Source organism: Aulostomus chinensis, chromosome 9 (genome assembly GCF_037954235.1).
Source record: "Aulostomus chinensis isolate RoL2024-O1b breed Wild chromosome 9, RoL_Achi_v1.0, whole genome shotgun sequence".
NCBI classification, from domain to species: Eukaryota; Metazoa; Chordata; class Actinopteri; order Syngnathiformes; family Aulostomidae; genus Aulostomus; species Aulostomus chinensis.
In genome coordinates, this window is record NC_141328.1 from 23,586,323 (window position 1) to 23,611,491 (window position 25,169).

At 42.1% G+C, this 25,169-nt stretch overlaps 2 protein-coding genes across 2 annotated transcripts; one reads left to right on the plus strand and one right to left on the minus strand.

The window, feature by feature from the left end:
- The first annotated feature begins 259 nt into the window (after positions 1-259).
- On the plus strand, positions 260-11,420 carry emc1 (ER membrane protein complex subunit 1). The gene is made up of 22 exons (XM_086214368.1): positions 260-416; positions 918-1,045; positions 1,154-1,219; positions 1,304-1,397; positions 1,477-1,605; positions 2,031-2,157; positions 2,261-2,410; positions 2,547-2,714; positions 3,092-3,163; positions 3,830-3,928; positions 4,131-4,227; positions 5,223-5,339; positions 5,911-6,110; positions 6,228-6,377; positions 6,891-7,052; positions 7,194-7,313; positions 8,045-8,182; positions 9,151-9,324; positions 9,456-9,666; positions 10,103-10,187; positions 10,270-10,399; positions 10,578-11,420. Exons 1-22 carry the CDS (start codon positions 325-327, stop codon positions 10,755-10,757), a joined length of 2,889 nt encoding a protein of 962 aa, XP_086070494.1. The 5' UTR covers positions 260-324; the 3' UTR covers positions 10,758-11,420.
- Positions 11,421-11,674: 254 nt separating this feature from the next.
- On the minus strand, positions 11,675-21,727 carry errfi1b (ERBB receptor feedback inhibitor 1b). Its single transcript, XM_086214369.1, has 4 exons — positions 21,563-21,727; positions 15,736-15,904; positions 15,254-15,336; positions 11,675-14,182 (listed from the first exon to the last, which is right to left on the minus strand). The coding sequence occupies exons 2-4, from the start codon at positions 15,780-15,782 to the stop codon at positions 13,236-13,238; spliced, it is 1,077 nt and encodes a 358-aa protein (XP_086070495.1). The 5' UTR covers positions 15,783-15,904; positions 21,563-21,727; the 3' UTR covers positions 11,675-13,235.
- Between the last annotated feature and the right edge of the window lie 3,442 nt (positions 21,728-25,169).

A 25,169-nucleotide genomic window follows, 5' to 3' on the forward strand; every position in this document is an offset into this window, starting at 1 on the left:
TTTTGATCTCTTTTTAAAATGATCAAAAATTTGACCAATGGGACCTTCTCTCTTCTATCAAATATAACATTTTCACAAAGCACATTATTTGTGTTGTTTTGGCTAAGGACTACTGTTTTTGATGGTAAGAAAGCTAACTTATTGCATGAAAAAAAACACAGTTGGGCAAACGCTGACTCGGGAAGCGTTTTTTCTTTCGACCCTCTTCTCCGCCTGACCTGTAGGTGGCAGCACCTCCCTCTCAAAGACGAGAAGGAAACACGGGCAACTTCCGAGTTCCTTTGAACAGGGCAAGCAGAGGAACAAGCCAAAGCTACTGCTGCAATGGCAAAGCTAATTTTGTTGCTCTTGAAATGTATTCTTTTATGCTGCACTGTCGGCGCTGTGTTTGAGGATCAAGTCGGAAAATTTGACTGGTAAGAGAAAACTTGGGAACGAGAAAACCTGTGACCAATGTAGAGCTATATTTGTTTTCTGGACATGCTAATGCTAACACCTGTCATAGAGCTTGGCCTGCGACCCAGTGTGTCAGGGCTGGATATTGTGTGAAATAAGCAGGCCTAAACTATTAATGTATGTGTATATAAAACGATGTTTTACCTTAGACATGGTAATATAACGTAACGTAACACATAACGTCTTCTAAGAAGTGATAAAATGGCTGTTTCTGGTTGACTTAGTGAGTTGAACAAATTTTTCAATCAGTTAACATGTCAGTGTTTCCTCACATTTTGAAAAGATTTCAATCAACCTGTTAATAATATGTCTGACATAAATCAAAATTGTATTTTTGTTTGTTCACATCTGTAGTGTCATAAGCCTAGATTCTGATATATTCATCAATAAAACAATTGTCGTACCATAGCTTGAAACCAGCTTGCTGACCCCTTAAACCCTGTATATATTGTAATTTACAGGAGGCAGCAACATGTTGGCAAGGTCCGCTATGCTCATTTTGACTCAAATATGCAGTCATCCAAAAAGGTAATTCTAGGAACTGAGAAGAATGTTTTTGCTGCACTTAATACCAGGACAGGAGAACTTTGTAAGTATTTGGTTCATCTACTGAAATAAACAGTCCTACTGTGCCAAATAAGATTGTTCATTGGCTGAGATAGTTCCCCAATCACTGCATAGTCAATATCTGTTTCAGTCTGGCGACATGTGGATAAGACCGGGCCCGAAGGAAACATTGACGCTCTTCTGCAACATGGACAAGGTGCTCTTCTCATTACAGCTAAGTTCCAAGAGTTTTATTGTTTCTGAGCAGTGAAGCTAATGCATGACTGTGTTTGCCTCCAAGATGCGGTGCTGGTAGTGGGCAATGGCCGCATTTTGCGCTCCTGGGAGATGAATGTTGGCGGCTTGAACTGGGAGATTGTGCTGGACACTGGCAGGTGATAGGCAGCTTCATTCTCAGTGATTTCCCTCCTTATCACCCCAAAATGAAATTTGAACCTCCACTGTTCATTGCAGCTTCCAGTCAGCGTGTTTAGTTGGACAACAAGAAACAGTGAAACATGTGGCTGTGTTAAAGAAAACTGCAATTTCTCTCCATTATCTCTCCAATGGTCATCAAAAATGGATAGAGAATCTTCCAGAAGGGTAAGAGGACATGCTTTTGTTCATATTACATTGTTAATGTTAGTCCATTTCATGATATAAATATTCTGACAAAAAATACCAACTGTATTTCAAGTTTCCAGTTTTTGTCATTGTTAATGCCACAGACTCGTGTATTTTGGTGCACCGTAGCAATCTATTTTAAAATATTCGTAATATGTGGAGTACAAAAGAACAGTTTATCAACAATTAGGGAATATACGTTTTATACACACATTGTTATGCTGTTTGCAGATTTATAAATTGAATAAACGTGTAAGATGTAAATGATTGTCAAGGATATACAAGATGTACAAAATCTCAACAGTTTTAAGTAACTAAAGGCACACAGTCTCTGTGCTTTCATGTCAATATTGGCATCAGAGAAATGAATATCTGATTTTTTTTTTCTTCTTTTATCTTCACAGTGAAACGGTGGATTACCAGTCTGTGTATTCTGGTGGAAATGGACACGTGTATGTGCTGGGCGTCATGCCTCATTCCCACATCGCTATTGTTACTTACAGTGTGGAGGATGGAGAGATAATCAAGCAGGTAATGCTGTTTTACAGTGGTGGCCCTCGGTACACGACATTCTTTTAGATCTATGAGTTAAACCCAAGCTATGTTGTTATATTGATCGGAGTTTTGTCTTCAGGTCTCGGTGGAAGCTCCATGGCTGTCAAACATCCAGGCCAGCTGCGCGGTGGTGGGCCAGGGGATTCTGACGTGCGTGGACTCTGCAACTGTATCCCTCTACATGCTTGACTTTGATGCACAGTCACAGATGACCCAAATCCCCTTGCAGGTATCCATCAAAATCAAACTAACCAGAAAAATCTCAACCAAAAACATGTTGCTTTAAGTTTTTTGTTTTGTTTTTGTTTTTCATACCAGCCTGCTTTCTCTTTATGAATATTTTTCATTGTTGTACACTTCCTCAGTCACTTGGACTTGAAGTCATGCCAGGCTTCCATCCGGTGCTGGTTTCCACGCAGCCCAGCCCGGCCCGGCCGCCGCTGTCGGAGTTCCTCCTTCAGCTCAGTCCTGAGCACCACCTGCTTCTCCAGCTCAACAACGGTCAGATTATAACACTGAGGGACTTCAAGCCTGTGAGTAACTGTCTCCTTATTTTACTCATCTGTCTCAAGCACAAGGGAGATTTTGACTATTAGAATCCAGACCTTGTTGCTTCTTATGTTTACTTTTTTAAAGGTCTTCTGTCCATGTAATGTTATTAATCACATGTGGATAAAAGCTTCAGTTGCATGTAAATATGATTGTAATTTTGCTCTATTGCTCAAATGCTTAACATTCTAAGTTTAAGGTGTAAAAATGAGCCTTATTTTTTTAGGCCATTGAGTTTTCCAAAGGTTCATTATTGTCATTGTTTTCAACTCCTCATCGTAGGAGAAATATCAGTGTGTCATAAATCGAAGACTGGGATATTTGTCAAGGTAACTAAGTACACATTTGTCTTGATTTGTAGGCCATGCTGGCTTCATTTGCAACCACCGGAGCGAAGACTGTTGCTGCTGTAATGTCACCAAAAAATAAAACTGTAAGTGAAATGTCACCCTCAGACTACAAGTTGGATTTGCTGATGTAGAGATTTCCCTTTTTTCTGTGCGATGTACTACCTCCACCAGAAGTGTCTCTTTGCTTTGCTAAAAATACACTCTGGCTCTGTTTTGGATGTGAGCCATGTCAAGCTGCAGGGAACAGTTGGTGCAAGTCTGGAAGTCAGAATATGAAATTCCATCGAACATCCAGGCTTTTCAAAATAAGCAACTCCTCGTCCATCACATCACCTCATCAGAGGATTTATCACTTTGGGCTATGATAATTTCAATTCGCAAGTAGAAAATTCAAAACGGCTGGATAACTGGACAAGCACAAAACAAATTAAAAAAAACAACTAAATGTAATAAAAAAGGATACTATGTAATATTCTTATCAAGGGCAGAAGTACAAAAATCAAAGAAGCTACTAAACCAGTTTGCAGCATTGGGAAGTCATGCAGAGGACAGAGCAGAACCACATGACAGCAGGAACAAAGTGTAGTGACCCCCACCCCCCACTCCACCCCCAACTCTCCATCCTGGGATTACTTTCAATCTGACGGTGACCGCATCGGTGAAGTGCCTTTTTGGCTACAATTTCTGTTGAAACTGTTTTCTAAAAAGAAGTAAAGAAATGTAGCTTTATGATTGTCTGTCTTCCACAGGCTTGCAGTCTGAACCTGTTTAGTGCCGAAACAGGACGCCGACTTCTTGACACAACATTGGTTTTCAATTTGGATCCTAATGGCGGGAAACCAGAGAAAGTGAGTTAAATCCTGACAGTTGCGCTGGCAAAAAGACTTTAGATTCCCTGACTTTCATGGGAACTTCTACCTTTTTTGTGCAGTTTGTCCAGTCATTTTTTTTACTTCATCACTTTAGTCTTTCGTGGGATATACTCATTAAGATGGGAATGCTTTTCATACATTGTCGTACTGCAACATGTCTTTCAACTCTGTCTTTCAGCTGTATGTTCAGACCTTCTTGAAGAAAGACGACTCTGTCGGCTACAGAGTCATGGTGCAAGCAGAAGACCACACACTCACTTTTATACAACAGCCAGGTGAAAATGGAATAATAGCATGTTTCATTAAGCTCAGCATACATGGTGCAATTTTCACAATTAAGTGTATAGCTGCACTGTGTGACGTAGCCCCATCAGTCTGATGCATGTACCACTGTGTCAATAAGCAGCGTCATCATGAAACATCATTGTGTGTCTGGTTTCCACGGTGATGATAAACAACAATGACACTAAACAAGAAGTGAGCTGCAGTAGTGGTTTACTTGTGCATGGAAAATGTTAATTTAAAAAAAAGAGGAGGAATATATAAATATGGACACAGGCATGGCTGGTGAAAGACTTTTTGGTTTTAAAAATTTTACAAAGAGAGTTTAGCGTGTTAGCATGCCTGTGCGATTACTCCGTCATTGGATGCTGCATTTCACTTATAGGTTATAGGTTTCACACATAGGTTGTAATGGCAGCCACACTGTGAGACGATCATCCTGAATTTCTGACACCATCCTATATTTGCGACGAGTTACCTTTAGTGGCAAGTCTCTGATACGGCCTTTTTTGAAACTGTCTCACAGTCTGACTTGCAGCGTTGCCATCTTTAGTGATCTTTCATCTTAGACAGCCCAATACTACGCAGTGTATGCAGTACCACTGTAAGTCTGAATGTCAGAGTATGTGTTTTTTAGTACCACTGAGGGGCGCCAAAGTTGGACTCTCTAAGAACCCTTCTAATACAAACAGAATAACATTGAACATTCCCACCCTGACTATGTGTTAACTGCTGTGTCCAGTATGTCCCTCCAAAAATCACGGAGGCTTGTGTGCCATGTTTGGCCTCATAACATTCCAGTTTGTTCCACGGCTTAGTCATCGTAGATACTGCCAACATCTGACCACTGCTCCCAGTTCTCATAGTGTACACATAGTACTGTTTGGAGGAAGGACGGGGCATCACGTCATAATTCATGGTGGGCAGCAACACAAACTGTTTGAGGGTGTGGGAATGTGAAGTGAATGATTACAATAATGTTTTCCAGGGCGTGTCTTGTGGACCAGAGAAGAAGCCCTGTCTGATGTGGTGACGATGGAAATGGTGGATCTGCCCCTCACAGGGACGCAGGCCGAGCTGGAGGGAGAATTTGGCAAAAAAGCTGGTAAATCAGCCGTGCACATCCAAATCATAAACTTGTCTCATACTTTGTAGATGAATATTCCTTTAATTTAACACTAATCTGACCCAGTGAACCTTTTCTTTTATTTTATCTTCTCTACTGTTGCCCAACAACTCCATTAGTCATCAAAGTCAGTTTTCAACATGCTAAAGGAAACTGATCCTTGGGCATATTGAGGCCATGAATCACTTTGTTCCTTTTGGCTTCACTTTCTGTTTTTGTCCCCCTTTCATTTTTTTTTTTTAATTGCTGCACTTGGATTCAGCCATTCAAGGTAACTCAAGTCTGCTTCTTCAGTAGATCCAGATCCAGTTTTTAGTTTAGAGTCTCCTGTATACTGAAAAATACCCAGAAACATCAGCTGAAACCTTCTTTTAGTCCAGTTCTACTTGACTTATAAAATCCAGTCTCGACTATGATTGTAAGTGACTTATTTATTTAAGAAATGTACTGCGCAACAACTTTTTTATTTTCAGTATGCTAGTTTCCACACATATAAACCACCAATGACAGCCTTCAAACACCTTCTTTGTTCTCATTGTAACTTTTGCAGACGGCCTGATGTCCATGGTGCTGAAAAGGCTGTCCTCTCAGCTCATCCTGCTGCAGGCCTGGATTGCCCACCTCTGGAAGCTCTTCTATGATGCAAGGAAACCCCGCAGCCAAGTTAAGAATGATGTGACCATTGAGAACCTGTCTAGAGATGAGTTCAACCTGCAGAAAATGATGGTTATGGTTACTGCGTCTGGCAAGGTAAGGGAATTATAATTGCAAACTAGATCCTGTCTGTTTGGACTAAGATTAGAGAAGTCTGAAGTAAAGTCAAACTTCATTAGCATCTTTCAACTTCTTTTTTTTCCCCCTTTTAAGCTGTTTGGGATTGACAGCAAGACCGGCAGTATTTTATGGCGGCACTACCTGGACAACATCCCATCAAATGCAGCCTTCAAATTAATGGTGCAACGGACGACTGCACACTTCCCTCATCCCCCACAGTGCACGCTGCTCATCAAAGACAAGGTTTCCAATAACAAGCACTCTGATCTTTGTGTAACCCTGGAGAACAACTTGAGAATAAAGTGGTTGGATATGAAAGCCACAGGGAACAATAAGACCATTAAAGGGCTTTGTGTTAGGGACTCAGGTTCATTTTGTCTTGTCAACAGAAAAAAGCCGTGAAAACGGTAGACTGAGCAAACGTCCTCTGTGTTGTGGTAACTGAATATTTTTTCCACCAGCTCTTACTAGAACTAGAGCCAGCAGCCTGTTAGTCAGATATTTAACACCGTCACTGAGATGGAGTAGGAGGATACGATTTGACGGCAGGCAGAAGTAGTCACCGCACAGAATCAACGTCTATGTTAAAGGGACAGCTGGAACAGCGGAACCTCTTGCTCTTGATGTCGTCCCTGTTAATTTTATACTACTTTTAGTGAACGCTGGAATTCTATAATAATCCAAAAGTCATAACGGTTGGCAAATCCTCTCAACTGATTATGTGTGGGATAAATAAAGTATTCTTCTTCTTATCAGGACACAGGCTTGGCCACGCTCCATGTGTTTAACCCCATATTTGGGAAGAAGAGTCACATCACGCCACCCTCTCTACCTCAGCCAGTACTTCAGTCTCTCATCCTGCCACTCATGGACCAGGATTATGCTAAAGTCCTTCTACTTGTTGATGACCAATACAAGGTCAGTTGTAAAGCTTCAATTAGTACCTTTCAAAACATGACTCGTCCACAAATATAAAATGTAACTGCTGAGCTGTGCTTAGTTTTTGGGTTTGAGATATTTGATGACCAAAAATTGTTGGATTGAATTTTTGGTCCACAGGTGTCGGCCTTTCCCTCTACAAAGAATGTGTTGCAGCAGCTCCAGGAGATGGCCTCCTCTATATTCTTTTACCTGGTTGACTCCAGCCAGGGAAGACTGTCTGGCTACAGGCTACGAACGGCAAGTCAAGCTTGTGTGTGTGTGTGTGTGTTCTTGTATTTGCTACATATTAAGGACTAGAATATGCATTTAACCATCAGAGTGAACACATTTTTGGAAAGTGAGGACATTGTTTTAGCCGGTCCTCACATCTTCAAAGGACTGTTTGAGGGTGAAGACTTGGTTTTAGGGTCGAGGTTAGAATTAGGTTCTGGTTAGGTTTAGGGTCAAGGTGAGGGTCAGGCAGTCAGTTGAGATAGTTAGGTTTAGGGTGAGGGGCTAGGGAATGCATTATGTCAATGAAAGTCCTCAAAAAGATATAAGTACAAGGGTGTGTGTGTGTGTGTCAAGGTGACAGGCACGTCACAGCTCCATGTGACTGTCGAGTTTCTGGCTTCAACAGTGGTGCTATATTTGTATTGTTTGTCATCGCAGTGATGAAGAATAATTAAACCTATTTTACATTAAATTAGTTGATAATGTTTCATAGATGTCAAGAAAAAATGTGTGCAAATGTTTCTTCACGTGGAAAAAAAATCTATTTTTAAGTGAGCAATTTTGACTCAGAGCATCTCAGCTTGAAGGAAATCATTGGAGCATTATACTTGTGCTGTTTGAGAGCAAATGGAAAAATTATACTTCTAGCCAGGCAAAAATTATTTGTTAAAGCGAGTCACCCTGAAATTCAGCTCAAATCACACAATTGAAATGGAAAAAAGAGGATCATTCTGGATGTTTTTGTGTTCTCGCAGGATTTATCGACCGAGCTGATCTGGGAGGTTGTCATCCCAACAGAGGTGCAGAGGATCGTCTCCGTCAAAGGGAAAAGGCCAAATGAGCATGTGCACTCGCAGGGCAGAGTCATGGGAGACCGTAGTGTCCTCTATAAGGTACGGTAACTTACATCAAAAGCTAGTCAGGGCTGTGCTTGAGGTGGGTGGGCGGACACTAAAAACAATATAATTCCTCAGCCCAGTCTCAATTTACTTCTTCAATCAGAGGCAGAGTCATTCTCCATTTTCAGGCAGAGACACTGGACTGTGTGTCACTGTTTCCCCAGTGAATCATAACCCACCTTCCACTCCAAAAGGAATAAACAGTTTCTTTCTACCAAGGTTTTACACCCCATACTATCATGCTTGCTCATACATTTGTGATCAACAAGATGAATCATATTTAGGTTATTACTGGCATACATTTATTGAATGTACAAAAATTACAACTTCTGCAGTCAGGAGGATAGTATTTTGGGGCATGGTGACAATATTCTGGTGTCTGTCTTCAATTAAAAACCTGATCTGTTATTGGAAAAAAAACCTCTCTGTCCCGAGGGCTTGAGAGGAAACAGCCGCCAGAAGAAAACAGCCAGTCCATTAGTAGGGATCAGGAATATCTAACTAGATCTAATGTCAGCCTGCCCTCAAGTCTTCAGGGTATCTGGTTTTGGAAGACTAATGCTGCCATCCCTTTGTCTTCTGCTGCCAGATGTGCAAATGTTTACTATAATCATTTAAAGCAAATTATGTTGACAGTATAGAATAGAATATATGTGTCTAAGGGTAGAATATACACATCCAATAAGGTGAAGGCGCTGAACCAAATTCCTTGAAAATAAAAGTAGATGTATAGATATTGACTTTTACTTGTTATCAAAATTTTTGGCTCACTGGCAGGGTCATCTTGTCTTGGCAGCTATGTCTTGGTTTAACTATGTGACACACGTAGTGACAGTAAAACGGAGTCGAATTGACCAGTGTGGAGTCCTTAGCAGTCTTGGTCCAGGTGGGCAATGAAGACTCGCAAATGGTGCACTTGTGCCCATTTGCAGAAAGTGATGCTGAAGTGTTTCCTCTTCCAGTACCTGAACCCCAACCTCCTGGCAGTCGTGACCGAGAGCACAGACCTGCACCCAGAACGCAGCTTTGTCGGCATCTTGCTGATCGATGGCGTGACGGGGCGTATTATCCACGAAGCGGTTCAGAGAAAGACCAGAGGGCCTGTTCATGTGGTGCACTCTGAAAACTGGGTGGTGGTACGTATCAGTGACATGTACAGTCACTGGAATGATGAATGTATAAAAAAAAATCTTCCATTGTTTTATTGTTTTTGTTTTTTTTTAACATGTAGATGAGTCACTACTGAATATGTGTTGACTGTTTGCAGTATGAATACTGGAGTACAAAGTCTCGCCGAAATGAGTTCTCTGTAATCGAGCTGTATGAAGGGATGGAGCTCTACAACAGCACCGTGTTCAGCTCTCTGGACCGGCCTCATGCTCCCCAGGTGCTTCAGCAGTCTTACATTTTTCCCTCCTCCATTTCCACCATGGCGGCCACCCTGACTGAGAAGGGCATCACCAGCCGACATCTCCTCAGTAAGTTTCGAGTACAAACCGCCTACAACAATGGTTTTGATGAATTGAATATTAAGATATTTAAAATTTGAAATATCTTTTCATTGACTGTACCTGGGCACCATAACTAACCTTATGGAAGATGATACTGAACAGCATTTTTCGAATAAGGTTGGAGTAGGAAGTAGTAATCCAGTGAAGACGCAGCATAGCATTGAGAAAGTTCATGGTAGACTTGTGTCCACGTAATCACTCCATACTGCAGGAGTTGGTGCTGCATTTTGCAACACGTATGACAGCTAAACTGCTTGATAAGGCAGCCTTAGCTTCCATCAAGTGTTGCCAAGGAAACACCCTAAACATCCTCTCGCGACAAGACACTCCCAGTCCCAGAGGGAAACCGTCACTGTCATTAGGATGATTTTAAACACACGTCTTTGGTTTTGCTTTGTCACAGTTGGTTTGCCATCAGGAGGAATTTTGTCGTTGCCTAAAATGTTCCTTGATCCTCGGAGGCCTGAAATAGTGTCTGAGCAGAGCCGGTAGGTCCCTCAGTCAGACCTGGTTGAAAACAGTGTCTTGTTTGCATCGTCCTTCTGTCTGACCTCTTAACTTAATCTCCAGGGAAGAAAACCTGATACCATATGCACCAGAGTTGCTGATCCGCACAGAGTGGTTCATCAACTACAACCAGACCGTATCAAGAGTGCGAGGAATTTACACTGCACCCTCTGGACTGGAGTCCACCTGCCTAGTGAGTCTAACTTCACTTGTAAAGAAACTATAGGATTATTACCCAAGAAAGCGGTTTATCTGATGTTTTAGCAATTCCTTGCTCTATTAAAAATGTTTGAGAAAAGGAGGACCAGTGGAAAAAGTAACCACGAATGTGACCTGTTTTTGTTTTTTGTTTTTTTTTTTCCCCCTTGTAGGTGGTGGCATATGGTCTCGACATCTACCAGACACGAGTCTATCCCTCCAAACAGTTTGATGTACTGAAAGACGATTATGACTATATGTTGATCAGCAGCGTCCTCTTCGCTCTCTTCTTCGCCACCATGATCAGCAAACGCCTGGCAGAGGTCAAACTGCTCAACCGGGCCTGGCGGTAAAACAGTGGTCGGAATCTTATCTCTGACAGCCCTGAAGCTGCACCGAGGACCTCAAGCCCCAGGAGATGAGAGCTCTGAGGCCGTTCCTGTAGAAGAACACAGGTCAAAGTTCACTAAGGCTCATATGGAACTGCGGGAATGAGGGGATGGTGGGGCGGGGGGTGAAAGGAGGGATTGATAAAGGTTTTATGTCTTTTTTTTTTTTCTAACTTATTTTGCAAGCAAATGAATAATTTCATAGTAGAATTTTTTTTTGTGCCATGTCATTTTTGATTAAATATGTAACATGACTATTTACGAAACATTGAAACTACTTGAATTTCCTAATCATTGGAGAATTAGATTAAGTTTGTGACACTTCTGCTTCATTGGACTGTTCTGATGGAGAGTGATCAAAGAGACAAGGAGCACCACGATACGCCAACGCCCTCATGTTTGATGGCAGATGAACTGTGAATATGAACTATGAAGAGATCATTTACCAGGAACAAGAAATGGTTATTTGTACTCCCCTGAAGATTCTCACTGTCGCGTGCTTCTCCATGAGGAATGACCAACCACAGCTTTCATTTCTCGACCGCAGTCGTCCCGCAGCTCAAATATTTGTGAGCTGTTTTTATCCGATACGAACTGCCATTTGTGCTCCATTAAAGTTTGTCTCAGAACTCCAGCGTAGCCGTTGTTTATTCCCCACCCCCCACCCCCCCAAAAAAAACTTTCAGGGAGAAACAATGCTCTGTTTGTAGCCTCCAAAATGTGTGGTTATGGTTAGAGATACCTCATTGTGTATTCATGTTGATTTACTTGAGCCATGCAAAGAGATGTTAAAAGAATAGATGCTTGTAACTGTAGAAGGTCAAACTTACTGCACACACTATGGATCTGACATGGGGAAAAAAAACAGAGCGACCCATTCATAGAATTAATAAGTTATATTTTCTTATCTATAAATAGATTAAAAGCACAATTGTACAATGATTTACACCTGACACAACATCATGAACTTCAAAGCAGCCTTTGTTCCTGCTGAGTGTGTCACAGAACCTTCATGAGAACCTCCAACTGGTCAACGTAACAAAGATTGTAAACAGGTCAGAGTAAACGTAACATCGACATACCACTTTCTTTTTTTTCTTTAAAAAAAAAATGCCCATTTTAGTTACATATATTTGAGCGTAATCTGTGTTTTACCATCAGAATGTTGAAACTAGAGGTCCTTTTTTACCCTAAAACACACCGACGGCATCAGAAAACATTAATGACTGTTGTTTACTGGCATTCTTCATGTGGTCAGAAACCTTTCCTCAGTCAGGTTTCCGCCGTGGTTTTGATTTTGGCGGAGGGGCTATTTTGTTTTCATGCAGATACAAAGGGTAGAACATACTTTTTTTTTTTAAATTAAACTTATTTTGCACATGATCATAGAATATAATGAATGAATCCATGTTTGGATTAATATGTTGATTATTTTGCAGGATGTGGCTTCATGTAATTAGCCCCCCCCCCCCCATAGAGCTGCTCAAGAAAAAAATAAGCACAAAAACCTACAAAAGACTGAGATAGTCATGTGTCATTTGAGTATCTGCCGTATTTTTTTTTTCAAACATCTTTTAGAATGATTCTAGAAAACATTTGAACCACAAGCACATTACACTCAGGATATCAAGCAGCAACAACTCACGGAATGAGGAGTTTGATACAAGCCCAGCTCATACAGTAATTATCTTCTAACATGTAAAAGAAAAAGAAAAAAAAAACAACACAGTATCAGCTCTGAATGATATTCCAGGACATCTGTCAGACTTCAAAATGAACAAGCCATGAATTATTGGCCCTGTAGGAAAACTGAAGTATCTCAGTAAACCAATAGGAGGTAAATATTTCTGCGACACTGGAGAAAATATTGGAATGTTAAGATGATTTCCAGGAGATTATGTTAAAATACTCACCGGTAAAATGTTAGGACAAAAACTGTGCAGCATTCTGGGTCATAAATAATCTACATCAGCGATTGAAAGTACCATGTAGATGACATTACAACGTACGAATGCAGCTTATACACGCTGTCATACACTCAGGGAGAACCTATAGTTACCACCTGGAAGGGCAACAGCCCGCTCGTCTGTTACATGCAAATTTATGTCTGGATATACTTTCAAAATTATCCGAAATATGTTGAGTAAATCCGCCTGACTTTTTTTTTTTTGTCAGACAGATGTGTTATATTTCCTGAGAAGTTAATGAAAATGTTTTAACAAAAGGTCTCTCTCAATGATAAAGTTAAAAAAAACAAAAAAAACTTTCCCTTGGCCCATGCTCAACCGCTCCACCCCATTTCAGGAAAATTAGCCTGGTAGTTTGCTCACAATCCCGCTGACAAACAAAGACAACTAAATAAAAAAAACAAAACAAATGAATACATAACTATGAAGCAGAGGTCTTGATGTCAGTCACAGTTTTCTTCTTTAAGTGGAGGGTCTATCTGTTCTGCCACACGCCTGCGTTCCCTGTCCTGGCAGGTTCACTCATGAGTCTTCCTCGTCTGTCTGTGTGTGGCGGCCGGCGTGGTGGCAGGAGGATGTAGTGCGTTGTACTGGCCTGTCGTCCATCCTTCAGAATTGGAATGATGCAGGGAGACGCCTGTGCTGCAGGGGGCGCGCTCTCACTTTGTTGTCTCTGTAACGCCTTACTCACATATTGTGGGTTAGCAGCAAAACTCTGTGTGGCAGGCATCACACCGTTGATATAAATCGGAAGGCTTTTAGGGCTCGGGGAACGTGGAGGGCAGGGCAGGACCAAAGGGACCCTCGGAGGGATTTTGGGAGGTTTATCCTCTGTGTTGGCACTTCCAGTATTTGGGGCAGCAGCAGGTTTTGGACGGATGGGGATACGAGGTGGGACTTGAGGCTTCTCAGAGGGGACGATCGTGGAGCAGGAAATGTGTCTGGGTGTCTGTTTTTTGTCTGGTTTGCGCCTCAATGAGTCTGATGCCAAATGCTGGTGGTCCTCTTTCTGGGGAGCTAGTGTCCAGTTAGTAACTCCAAACCCACTTGCTCTACCTGCTGACCTGTCCTCGCTACTGGGCCAGGAGAAAGCCATTGAGCTCATCATCCCTGTGTCTCTGGAGCTCTCCTGATAAGCAAAATTCACTTGGCCCCTGTTGCTGCCCCTGCAAATGGCCTTGGGGCAGCTTTTAGGCAATAGGCGGCGTCGGTCACTGGTGAAGAACTCCACCTCGTTATCAGCTGCCTCGTCCAACATGAGCTCCTCAGGGACCGGCAGAGGTGGTAGAGGTTTGGCCTCTTTCTGGTGGCCTCCAAACAGCGACCATCGTTGAGAAGAAGGGACCACCTGGTCTCCTTCATGGGGTCGGAGCAGGTTGTCAGCAACAGAGTAGAAGGGACTCTGGGAGCAGGACATGTTTGCTGGAAGAGGGAAAAACAATCATGTCTTAAAGATTTTCATGGAATCTGAAATTGTAAAGGGCTGCCTCGTTATACAAGGTTTTGCTATCACTGTCGCTTCCTCTCAGAGGAAGAAACATGGAAAACATCTTTAACTAGAGCGTAGTGCGGGTGCAGGACTGCCCGCTCTCCACAGGAAGGGGAGTAAAAACAACACGTAGAAAACAACCGCTTCACCTATCACCCTTTTCGTCAAACATCAGCCACAACACCCTGATTAACGCAGGAAATCATCATTATCTGAGGGGCAGGCCATAATCTTAACAGAGCTTCCCATAACCTTCCCTGTGGAAACATCCGATGTGCCCCAGACTGCAGGAACAGCTGGTGAGGAGCAGCGATAGCCTCCCCTCCTCCTCCTTCATCCCGCTCTCCTCTGCTAGACAGCTCAGGGATGACAAATGTACCCCAACCCTGTCTACACGCTGTTTTATTAGTCAGATGGGTCCCGAACTCTAGTTTCTCAAGAATGAACAAATTCTACATATTATATATTTTAAATGCAAGAGTTTAAACTGAGTTTTAGAATTGAATTTGAGAAAAAATAAAGTAAAAAATTCCATCAGAATAAAAAAAAAAAAGATTAAGTTTGTGTGCCATCTTCAATAAATGTTCCTGTATATTTCACATTTAATAACAGAATAATCTATATAAATAATAATGCATTTGATTTTTGAGGGCTTTTGGTGGTTTTCAAAGTTAAATGCTAACTGGATAAGCTAAGGGATTAACAAAAGTAAAGAAAAATGCTTTAGTTTAAATAAAAACCTTTTTTTAAAACACATGGTTAAACACCTATATCTAAATGTTAATACAGGACATTACAGCAATAATTGTTACAATGAAACTGCACTGGGCAAAAAGAATAATATTTATAAAAATCCCAATCAGGTTCAATGTTGTTCAGTAAACAAACATCTCCTTCCTTTACTTCAGCTGGTTGTCGTCATCAAACTCATTCAGTAAATCTGTTGGTTTGTGGTCGAAATGATAAAATGACATACATGTCAAAATAATCTGGAGGAAACTCACGGTTGCATTCTTTCACCATTTGTTGCTGCCGAAGCTCCGTCAAGTTGCGCTCCATGTCGGCGCTCTGCAGGCCTAAACACACTCTGCAGAAAAGCAGGACAGGTTGAGAAATGTATAGCGAGCTGTGCGTGCGCGTGAATCATTTCTGCACATAACTTGTCATGGGTAAGTCATTATATGTACAATAACAAACATGACATGATGTGCTCTAACAGGATATGTGTTTTCCAGCAAACAAAAACGAGGGATTCCGATCACGGATGCATGATGACCTCTTTTAAAGTGAATTTTAAACAATCCTTGAGTAAAAATAAAATAAAAAATCCTTAAAGATGTAAAAACATGGCAAAATAATGTGATAAATAATAAGAACACATCGCATTGTGGCAGGCCGTGGAAATATTTACGTTCTGGTACTAAACGATGAAAGTAAAAGAAGTGTTTGTACTTCTCATAACACTGTGTGTGATGTGTTTGAGTACCTGCTGAGGTCATGCTGTCCCCAGTAGTTATTCTGATCGCCGGCCATGTTGCTGCACCAAAGTAGTTGTGTTCTCAAAAAGCATGAAGTTCTGGTTGGTGGTGGTCGGGGGCTGCGATGTAAGTCATCTCCATCACATCCATCGTGGCGTCTCAATAACCAGCGGGAAGCTGTCGGACAGAAACGGCCAGTTTAGTGGAGATTTCACCCCCAGCTGCCCTCAACAGTCGCATATCAGTGCGTCCGAAGAAAACATCCATAACGTGGTTCTGCAGTGCATCGGAGAGGAACTGTGTTCACGCTGGCGCCCTGAACATGTGAATATAGATCTGTTGGACCCGTAACTGAGAGACCCAAAACTAATACACACACACGTGATTCCAGATTTGAGTGGGATCACATGATGAGTGTGTTTAAGCGGAATCAGATCTGCACAAAATTGATTACTTCCAAATTTTTTTAATGAACAAAAACAAACAAAACAAAGTGTATAATTGTATAATTGATGTATAATTTAAGCTAAAACTGTTCCTCCAGGTTGAGGAGGTTTTTTCCAATTTGGATAATAAAGCACACACACAAAAAAAAGGTAAAAATTGTTATCTCCTGACATTCCAAACAGATCAAGTCTAGAAACATACACGTTTATTTAAAGAGACTCTACATTCCCCCCATGAAGGAGCACTTATATTGTTCATCAAGTCAATGTGTCAAAGTAAAAACAGCTATTTTTCTTACGGCAGAAATCATTTTCTTAAACAATCACCTGATTTGTCAGCACAAAAAGTGACTGATCCTGATTCCCCGAGGCCAACTTCAACAAATGCACTTGTTTTTGTCTAAGCAGATCATAGATATTAAGTTTACTTTTATTGGAAAAACCTGCAAATCAAATCATTTTTGGAGTGGTGAAACCAGAACATTTTTTTTTTGGCATGTTCTTTCCAAGAATACAGCTTCAAAACATTTCAAGTTTAGAGTACCCGTGGGGGTCAAAAGGGGGACTGACGACAAACGTTTGCCCTCTGGCCCCTCCAGGACGTTAACCCAGCCGTGTGTGCAGGCTCAGCTTTAGGAGGAGCAATGATTCACGAAGTTCACAGTTCGTTACGTACAGGTGGTGTCATCACAATTCAATTAAAGATTGAGAAGAAGAAAAAAAACACCACCACATGAATCAACACTGTAAAACAAAGCAGATGTGGAAAGACAGAAACAAGTCCAGTGCTGCATGCTTTTCTACTAAACAAAACCAGCTGCATAATGGAAGATAAAATGCATAATAAATTATTTCTCTCCCATTTTGTCTCATTTAAAAAGGCATTTCTTGTCAGTCCCGAAGCAAAACTGAATAATGCCAGTACTTTATAAAGACTAGTGTGCCAGTTTAGTGTAGTTATATCGTGATTTAGTGTAGTAATGTAATGATTTAGTAATGTTTGTAACACTCTGTTTAAGTGCAGTAACTACCAAAATACACAGAAGTTACTGATTCACTGCATTGTTAATGAAAGCACAGGCAGGTCTCTAAGGAACTACGGCCACAATAACGACACAACAGTAAATTGCTGTTTTCCTGGCAGCTGTACACAGAGTACACATGGTTCCAAGCTCCTAGCTATTTGTTTGACGGGTGTACTGTTGCACAACCGCTGGGTCAGATGTGGGAGGGCGGCAGCGCTGCTCGCTCCCCTTCCTCTCGGTGACCACGAAGCCCTGCAGTACATCAGGGGCTCATTGTGCAGCATTCCTGTGATGCTGACTGCTCAGCGCCATAGATCAAAGCACTGCAGGCACTTGAAGGCAACACTGATCCTCGTATATCACCACTCCATCAGGAAAGGCAAGAAGTACATTTAAAGACGCGCGTTATTTGCGGATTGAGTAATATTGCGTATGGAGTTTAAAATGCTCAAAACCTCACCACTCCAAAACTTCCCTCTAAACATGGTGGCTGCTTCCTGCTCCCTGATATGAACCCATATCAAGCTTGCATGGATATGAAGACATGTATTCTGGGTCAAGTGAAGGCCAGGCTGCATTTCACAGGAAGGTGACGACATCTCCCTTTGCTTAACTGACAAGGTGGAAGGTCGATGGTTGGGTTAAACACACTGAGGGAGCTGGTAGCCCCTCAACTCAAAGTACAGAGTGTTTATTCCCTTCTAGCTCAGGGGACGCTGACCCGAGTAAAAATCAAGTTAGTCTTAATTAAAGCCATACCTCACCCAAAAACTCTTCTCTTTTTTTGGGGCCTTCCAAGTGATTACAAATAGAGATCTTGAGCTCATGAAGATTTTTTTTTTCCACTGCGGCATCCTGTCTTTGTGACTCCAGCCAGTCAAGTACATTAAGCTTGAAGCTAACTGATGGCTTACAGCTATGGTGGGTCAGTAAGGCTCGGGGGTGCGCCTTTCTAACATCCATCCATCCAGTTTCTATACTGCTTATCCATTAAGGGTCGTGGGGAGGCTGGAGCCTATCCCAGCTGACATTGGGCGAGAGGCGGCGTTCACATGTAGCCAGTCTGCCGCAGGGCAATCAGGAGCAATGAGGGGTTCAGTATCTTGCTCAAGGACACTTCAACATGGTAACAAGGGGAAGTAAGGATTGAACCAGCAACCCTTTGGTTGCTAGACGGCCACACCACATCTGAGTCATGCCTTTCTAACACATGCAAGATAAACTAAAATGTAAGGACTACATGCTTCAAATCTCCAACATGTCTATCCTCTTCTGAAGAGAGTTGCTTAGATCCGGCAACTAATAATAGCAGCATCTTTCTGTTTTTCTGACTTCATAATGCTGCTAACCTTTAAAATGTTTAGACATGTAAGATAACTAACATTTAGACATTAACCTTAGTGATGCTACAAAGAAATCTGTGTTGTTTGGTGGTGTAATCTGGAAGGGAAGGGGTTCCAACTCTATTCTCAGTTTTAAGACATGAGCTATTTAACAAAATATATGGAGGACAAACTATCGCAGCACACTGCAAAATTGGGTTTAAGGCAATAGAGAGTCAACGCTACTGATCGGGGCAGGACGCCGGTGGACGCCTGTGTCCTCCATCCCGTCCTGTGAGGGCTCTCCGTTTCTGTTGTTTTATTGTCCGTATGAAAAGAAGCGCACGTATATTCTAACAACGATGCGCTTTTTCTCTCTCGTGTTTCTTTATTTGATGGGATAGGTACTTGTGGAGAGCTTATGCCAACCACAGGAGTCCCTTCAAGTAGAAAACCACCAGTCAATGTTTACTGGGCAACACATTTAATAAATGTCTTATGCATCAGTTCCAAGGAGATAGCAATGATTGTTCAGCCATGAAAAGATTTGCACTTCACATCCAACATGGGCAAGAACTGCATAGAAAATCAACAATTTAAAATGGAGAAATATTTTCTTTTCGGCCTGTGTAATTCAGCAGTGGGGCCATTCATCTGCACACCAACAATTCCACAAACTTGGTGTGTTCTTCATCTTCAGAGTCCTGCTTTGTTTTCTGTGTCTAAACAACTGACGTGGGATGCAAACAGGGCAGCACATACATAATGTAACCCCACAACAGGGACCCATGCATCTATCTGAATATTTATGAGTTACCACCGTGGCGTCACATCCGCCTGTGAGCCTCGGAGATGGAAGACGGTGAACAATTATGAATTCTACCGGCAATTACTCAGTGTGCATGAATGGAGCCACTCTCGGCCATGAATGGGCCTTTGTGTCACTTTGCAGTGAAGCAAGCCTGAAAATCTGAGTGAACTCTCCCATGAGGTTAGGACTGAAGATACGCCATGGAGACCGGCAGACATGGCCAAGGTATGAGCTGCAAATCCGCAGCAGGAGGGTTTGCTGGCACTGTGGGAAGGACAGGCCAGAGGTAGGAGGGAAAAAAAACCCAGTTTGTTTATCTCTTTCAGGAGCCTTGATGGGTTGTCCTTGGCAATCACGAGTGACCGGACCTTTGCTGAGGTCTTAATTAAAGCCCTGGCATAACACAGGTGCTTTATATCACCTATTCATATGTACAAATTGCTTGAAATTCTACTGAACACACAACAGAACACAGAGGCATACAACAGAGCTGGAGCCGGGGATCAACACGTCGTCAGCGCCAGCACACAATTCATTCTGCTCAGGTTTAAACAAAAAGTTTTTTTTTTTTTAGTCAGTCACAGTGTTTATGTATGATTCTTAGAATGTACACATCGTAACTTTCCATATAAACTTACTTCTACACAAACACAAGTAAGCCATCGACCAAATCAGTTGTGAAACATCAGCGTAATGCCTGGGATCAACTTGAATCCCTCTGACTGTGGGTACAATACCGCCAAGTGACTCATCCCGTTTGTTATTCTACAAAGTCTTTGGACACTGCTGAGATTACAGAAGAGCCACATTTGGTTGTACACACTGAAAAAGAAAACACCGGGCTACTAGAGACAGTAATTGCTCACAGCTTGCAGTCCTGGTAGTCACCCAGGAGGTTGTATCGAAGTCACCACGCCGTGAGGTGGTGAGTGACTCACGCGTTTCAGCCATTCACAAATACGCATTAATTATTTGTGACGCAAGAACGCATATTTCTGTACTAGAAGGAGGCTTAATAGTCTGAGCTGCACTGTTCACAGCAGCCATTTTGACGGTGGCAGCAGGCTAATCACAGGTGAAGCTGATCAACGTAATCAGGGTCTCGCTCAATTTAGTGGCCCAGTCATTCCAGTGAACTGACAGGGACAGCACTGAAGCACTGGCCCACCTAAATGGAACAGAGCTGTGATTCATGTTATCAATCACACCTGTGTTTACCCTGCAATGGCCTGTCAAAATGGCTGCAGTGAAAGGGATCTATCACAGCTCTACTCTCCTCAAACTCCTTCATGTATATTACATACACTGATTAACACACACACACACACACACTGTGATTATTGTATAAAGGATTGTTCTTCGCACCTGGTTATCCATGTCTGTCAGGGCTGTATGAATCCCATCCTTGTTTTTTTAATAGTAAATTAACCAAAAAAAAATATAAAGACCAATTTCATCACCAGCTTTTAAAATGGGGTCATCTGGCAAATACTTCACATCTCCAGGTGACCTGAGTAGATATGGCAAAGTAATACGGTCATGAATATGTGACTGTAACACATCAGAGTCATGAATGTAATGGTAAAGTCCTAGGAGGCTGTTGAAAATGTTTTAATTGAATTTGAGATCACGTTGCACGTGTCATTCAATTCATTATTTAAGAGGGGAAAATGTACCCAGCAGTTGTCAAACAGATGTAAATCTATCAAAAAGCTAATTTCCGTCAGCAGTGTCTCTGTCTGATGTTGTTAACGGGCACAGAATTACTAAATTAAAAAAAACCCCAAAAGCACAACATTTATAATAGTTAAGAAGATAAACCGCAAATAAATGTATTTTTCCTTTAAAAGTAAAAAGGAAAGTTCTCTCCGGCGCCCCCCTACGGTTGGCTGGGGAAGCGCAGCGAGGAAAAACCCATCGCTTCTGTGAGTCCTCTTCAACTTAAAGCCGACATCGGGAGGCTCTGAGGCGGATCGGAGGAGCAGTTTCTCCCGCGACTAGACAACATATTTACCTCGAATCCGTACACATACTAGAAGAGCATTTCAATCTAAAAGCAAGTGATTTCTCCCGGTTCTTTTTAGATTTAATGTGATGTTTCTAAGTTTCACCACGCTTTCTTATTTAAAAAAAAAAAAAAAAAACGAAGCGTGAATGATCTTCCAATCACAACCTCTTTTTTTGTCTTTAACCCTCTTTTTTTTTCATTCTTACAATAAAACAGCCCTTACCATTAGAATGTGGTCTAGTCGTCCATGTGGGTCGGTGTGTTCTAGTCCGGTGAGAGCAACTGCGTGTGTGTAGTAAAGCCTCTCCGGTCCAAACGGAGCCATGTGCACCGCCTCTCCTCTGTCAACAACAGTGGGAAGTGAGTGAGCTCATTGTGTCAGCGTGACGCGGCTTTCCACATCTCCTTATAAACGCATCCAGTGCCCTGCTTGAAAACTCCACCCAAGAATCGTCTTAAAGGGGAAAAAAAAATCCCCCCTCTAGGTATTAAAATAATGTGGAAAAAATGTTACATTATCTCAAACCAGCAGTGGTGGAAAGTAATTTGTGGGCACTTCAAAATATTTAACACACATTTTCAGTGGGAGATATTTTACTTTTCGCTCTAAGATTTATTATACAAAACACATCTGGTCTCATAAAGTAATGCACAGATGTGCAGAGCAGTAGAGTATAAGAATTAAGAAGAATCATCAATCACATCGATATTTTATCACTAATAATGTTCCTGTACTTCTACATACTTGGAGCACTGGCTTGTATTAGAGTTTACACATTGCCATCATTATAAAATACAGAAATAGAGAGTGGTTTCTTTTTAAAATGGGATTCAAATCAGGCATCAAGACTCCAAGTGCAGCTGTCATCACCCGTTTAATGCATGCCCTCGCCACCAGTCGCATAGAAAATAACACAAGGGTGTAACTCTGGCAGAAACCGGAATTTCATTGTTTCCATGGGAATGTTTATATACCCAGAACAGTTTTAGCTCAAAGTAGAATCAGCAGAAGAATCCCTGTATGTGTCTTGTGTAATGAGTCTATGGGAAATTGCCCTTCGCTGAGCAGTAAACCGTTCTGGTCCGACCTGTGTGGGAGTACGTGGGTGGCTTTTGGCTTCCATACAATATATGACTGATAAAGAAGAAGGTAACACTTTAGAATTCAGCGATAATTCCCAAATTGCGGTGTACTTTTTTTTTGGGGGGGGGGGGGGGGTCGTAACAGAATGTACCGGCGTAGAACTGTACTTGAAGATTGTGGGTTAATCTGAGAAGTTTTTAAGAATGCTGTGGGTACGAGCAGTACAGGTACATTCAGGGCAGACAGCTGACTGTTTTCAGTTTAGCTGCAGCCTTCTGACTGAAGTATTTATACTTCCTTTACTCCCCCAAGATGCAAACCTTCATTAAAGTAGCCCTGAAATGATTAAAATGTACTCAGACATATCAAAAGAAGAACCTTTTGCTTCATACAGTATTTTTTGTATCCAATGAGTCCCCTTTGTTCCCTGACTTCATGTCTTGTTCCCTTGAACTGAATGAACATGCACGTATCTCTGAACTGCACTGAAAACAAGATCTCTGGCTTGTTTTCAAGCCAGAAGTTCACTGTCTGTGTTTGTCTTCACCCACGCTGAGAGGCAGGAGGACAATACAGGAGGCCATTTAGCAGAAAATAACAGATAATAAGAGAGATGGACCGCAGAGTCCAGACCACAATCGCGAACCTCCAGACATCCGAGTGATCCCTCTTCTGTGGTTATCTTCCTGAGACACATTAAATATTATTGCACCGAGCTGAATAAAAACAAAGCTTGTAAAAGTGTAAAATAGATGCTGTGTGACCCTGTGACCTTCTTTCACTGCATCCTCAATTTTTCCACTGATGTAGTGCTCCAATAAAGCCCATATTGGGTCATTTATGGATTAAGGAGTGGCTCTTATCCATATGCCTACAAACCCATAAAATAAATATACCACATTTAATTGCCGTACTCACTCACCGTCCCTCTCCCACTCAAGTTTGTTCAAAGGGATACTCATACATTTTAGCAAATACTCAGTGTGATCAACTTCCTGTTAAGCAACTAAGTTCCTCTGCTGTCAGTCAACCCGCTGCACTGAATAAAAGTCAGGGGCTTGTCTTTTAAGAGTGGCAGAGCCTCTAACATCTGGATTTTTAAGTTCTCTCAACGGTGGACGTTCCCTTTTAAGTCAGATTTATTGTAGCGAGGTGAATCCAAATGTAGAGGTTTTGCCACCTGGGCCAACAGATTTTCTCTGCTTTTGCTCTGCGGCCCTCTGTGGGCGCCCGTCATGACCCAGGATGCTCAGAGCTGTGGGGGTTGTTGTCGGGGTGGGCTGGTCTCCCACAGGGGAGGTCAAGTCATTTCCTGCTCTGAGAGACCTCTGTCCCTCACAGCTGTCAGTGCAGTCAGAAACCCACCTCCCACATCTGTAACCCTCCTTTCCTTCAGCTTTCTTTCAAAAATATGAGGGGCTGCTCTGATGGAGCCCACATGACAATCAGGGATGATTATCATTATTTTTTTTTATCTTATTTTATGAGAAACAACATGGTTAAAGCAGGAAATAAAAGTGGGCACAAGTTGATGATTAACAGCAATAATCATTTCTGACTGAGGTATGAAGCTGAAGTGGTAGAATTGATGTTGCGTTCAAATTCAACTCCATCTCCACCTGGTTTAGGAAATGATGTAGGTGATAACATACGTGGTCTATGGTAAACACATCTGTGTAGGTTGATGTGCTGACTTGGTGACACAGGGAATTCTCTTATAGAGGAACCAGCTGTGTACAAACATGTAATAGTAATTAGACAGACACACGAGCCAGGCCGCTGTCACGCTGCAGCCGTCCTCTGATTGACTTCCTCCTAATGCTGTTGAATAAATGTTGCAGCCCTGCAGCAAATAAAAAAAAGACTCACTTCATGAGATGAACACATTTAAAGTTGAAGTGTTACTGCTGGTACATGTGAGAGGAGTCAAAGTTCCTTTCCATTTTTTTTGAGTCATTACATGCAGCGTCATCCAACACTGTGGACGCTCCCGCCCACCACTTCCTTCAGCCTGACATAGAACAATCATGTTTGCTGTCATGATTTCTGCCAAAGTCGGATATTTCATAAATAAAGAATAAAGGGACTTACAAATGTTATGAGTATATTCTGAATCACTGCTGACTGCTTGATCTAGAAAACACACTGTTCAATCTTTGTTAATTGAGTGGTTGGAGGCGTCCGGAAGGAATAGGACTCCTCAAATGTCTGAGTGGGCACCGCGGCCTTTGACCTCATCCCGTGCGGAGAAGGCTCAGTTATCAAAGAATCAATAGCCACAGGGAGGAGGAGGAGGAGGAGGAGGAGGAGGAGGAGGAGGAGGAGGAGGCGGAGGAGGAGGAGGAGGAGGAGGCGGAGGAGGAAGCGGTGTGCTGAAATATTGTGTTTTTGATGACTCTGATAATAGGATGATTCAGATGGCTTTCCGTGGAACTCTTTAATTGTAAATTTGTATTTTGGAGAAATTCAAGATCAGCTCAACATGCTCCGAGTAAAAGAAAGATTAAAAGGATGGTTAAGAAATAGAAAAACACATTTAAATCACATTGAGATGAAATGTTAGATGAGAGGAGAGATGAGATGATGAACCACATGTTAATTTCACTCATACCAAGCCATCCATCCATCCATTTTCTACCACTTATCTTGTTAAGGGTCATGGGGGGGCTGGAGCCTATCCCAGCTGCCTTTGGGTGAGAGGCGGGGTTCACCCTGGACGGATCACCAGTCCATCGCAGGGCCAACA

Excerpts from the sequence above, each read along its gene's own strand:
- emc1 (XM_086214368.1), top strand. The coding sequence starts at position 325 with ATGGCAAAGCTAATTTTGTTGCTCTTGAAATGTATTCTTTTATGCTGC. Across the intron at positions 2,158-2,260 it reads ATGGAGAGATAATCAAGCAG|GTCTCGGTGGAAGCTCCATG; the intron begins GTAATGCTGTTT and ends TTTTGTCTTCAG. Across the intron at positions 7,053-7,193 it reads TTGTTGATGACCAATACAAG|GTGTCGGCCTTTCCCTCTAC; the intron begins GTCAGTTGTAAA and ends TTTGGTCCACAG.
- errfi1b (XM_086214369.1), bottom strand. The coding sequence starts at position 15,782 with ATGGCCGGCGATCAGAATAACTACTGGGGACAGCATGACCTCAGCAG. Across the intron at positions 15,337-15,735 it reads GGACAGCATGACCTCAGCAG|AGTGTGTTTAGGCCTGCAGA; the intron begins GTACTCAAACAC and ends GCTTTTCTGCAG. Across the intron at positions 14,183-15,253 it reads AATGGTGAAAGAATGCAACC|CAAACATGTCCTGCTCCCAG; the intron begins GTGAGTTTCCTC and ends TCCCTCTTCCAG.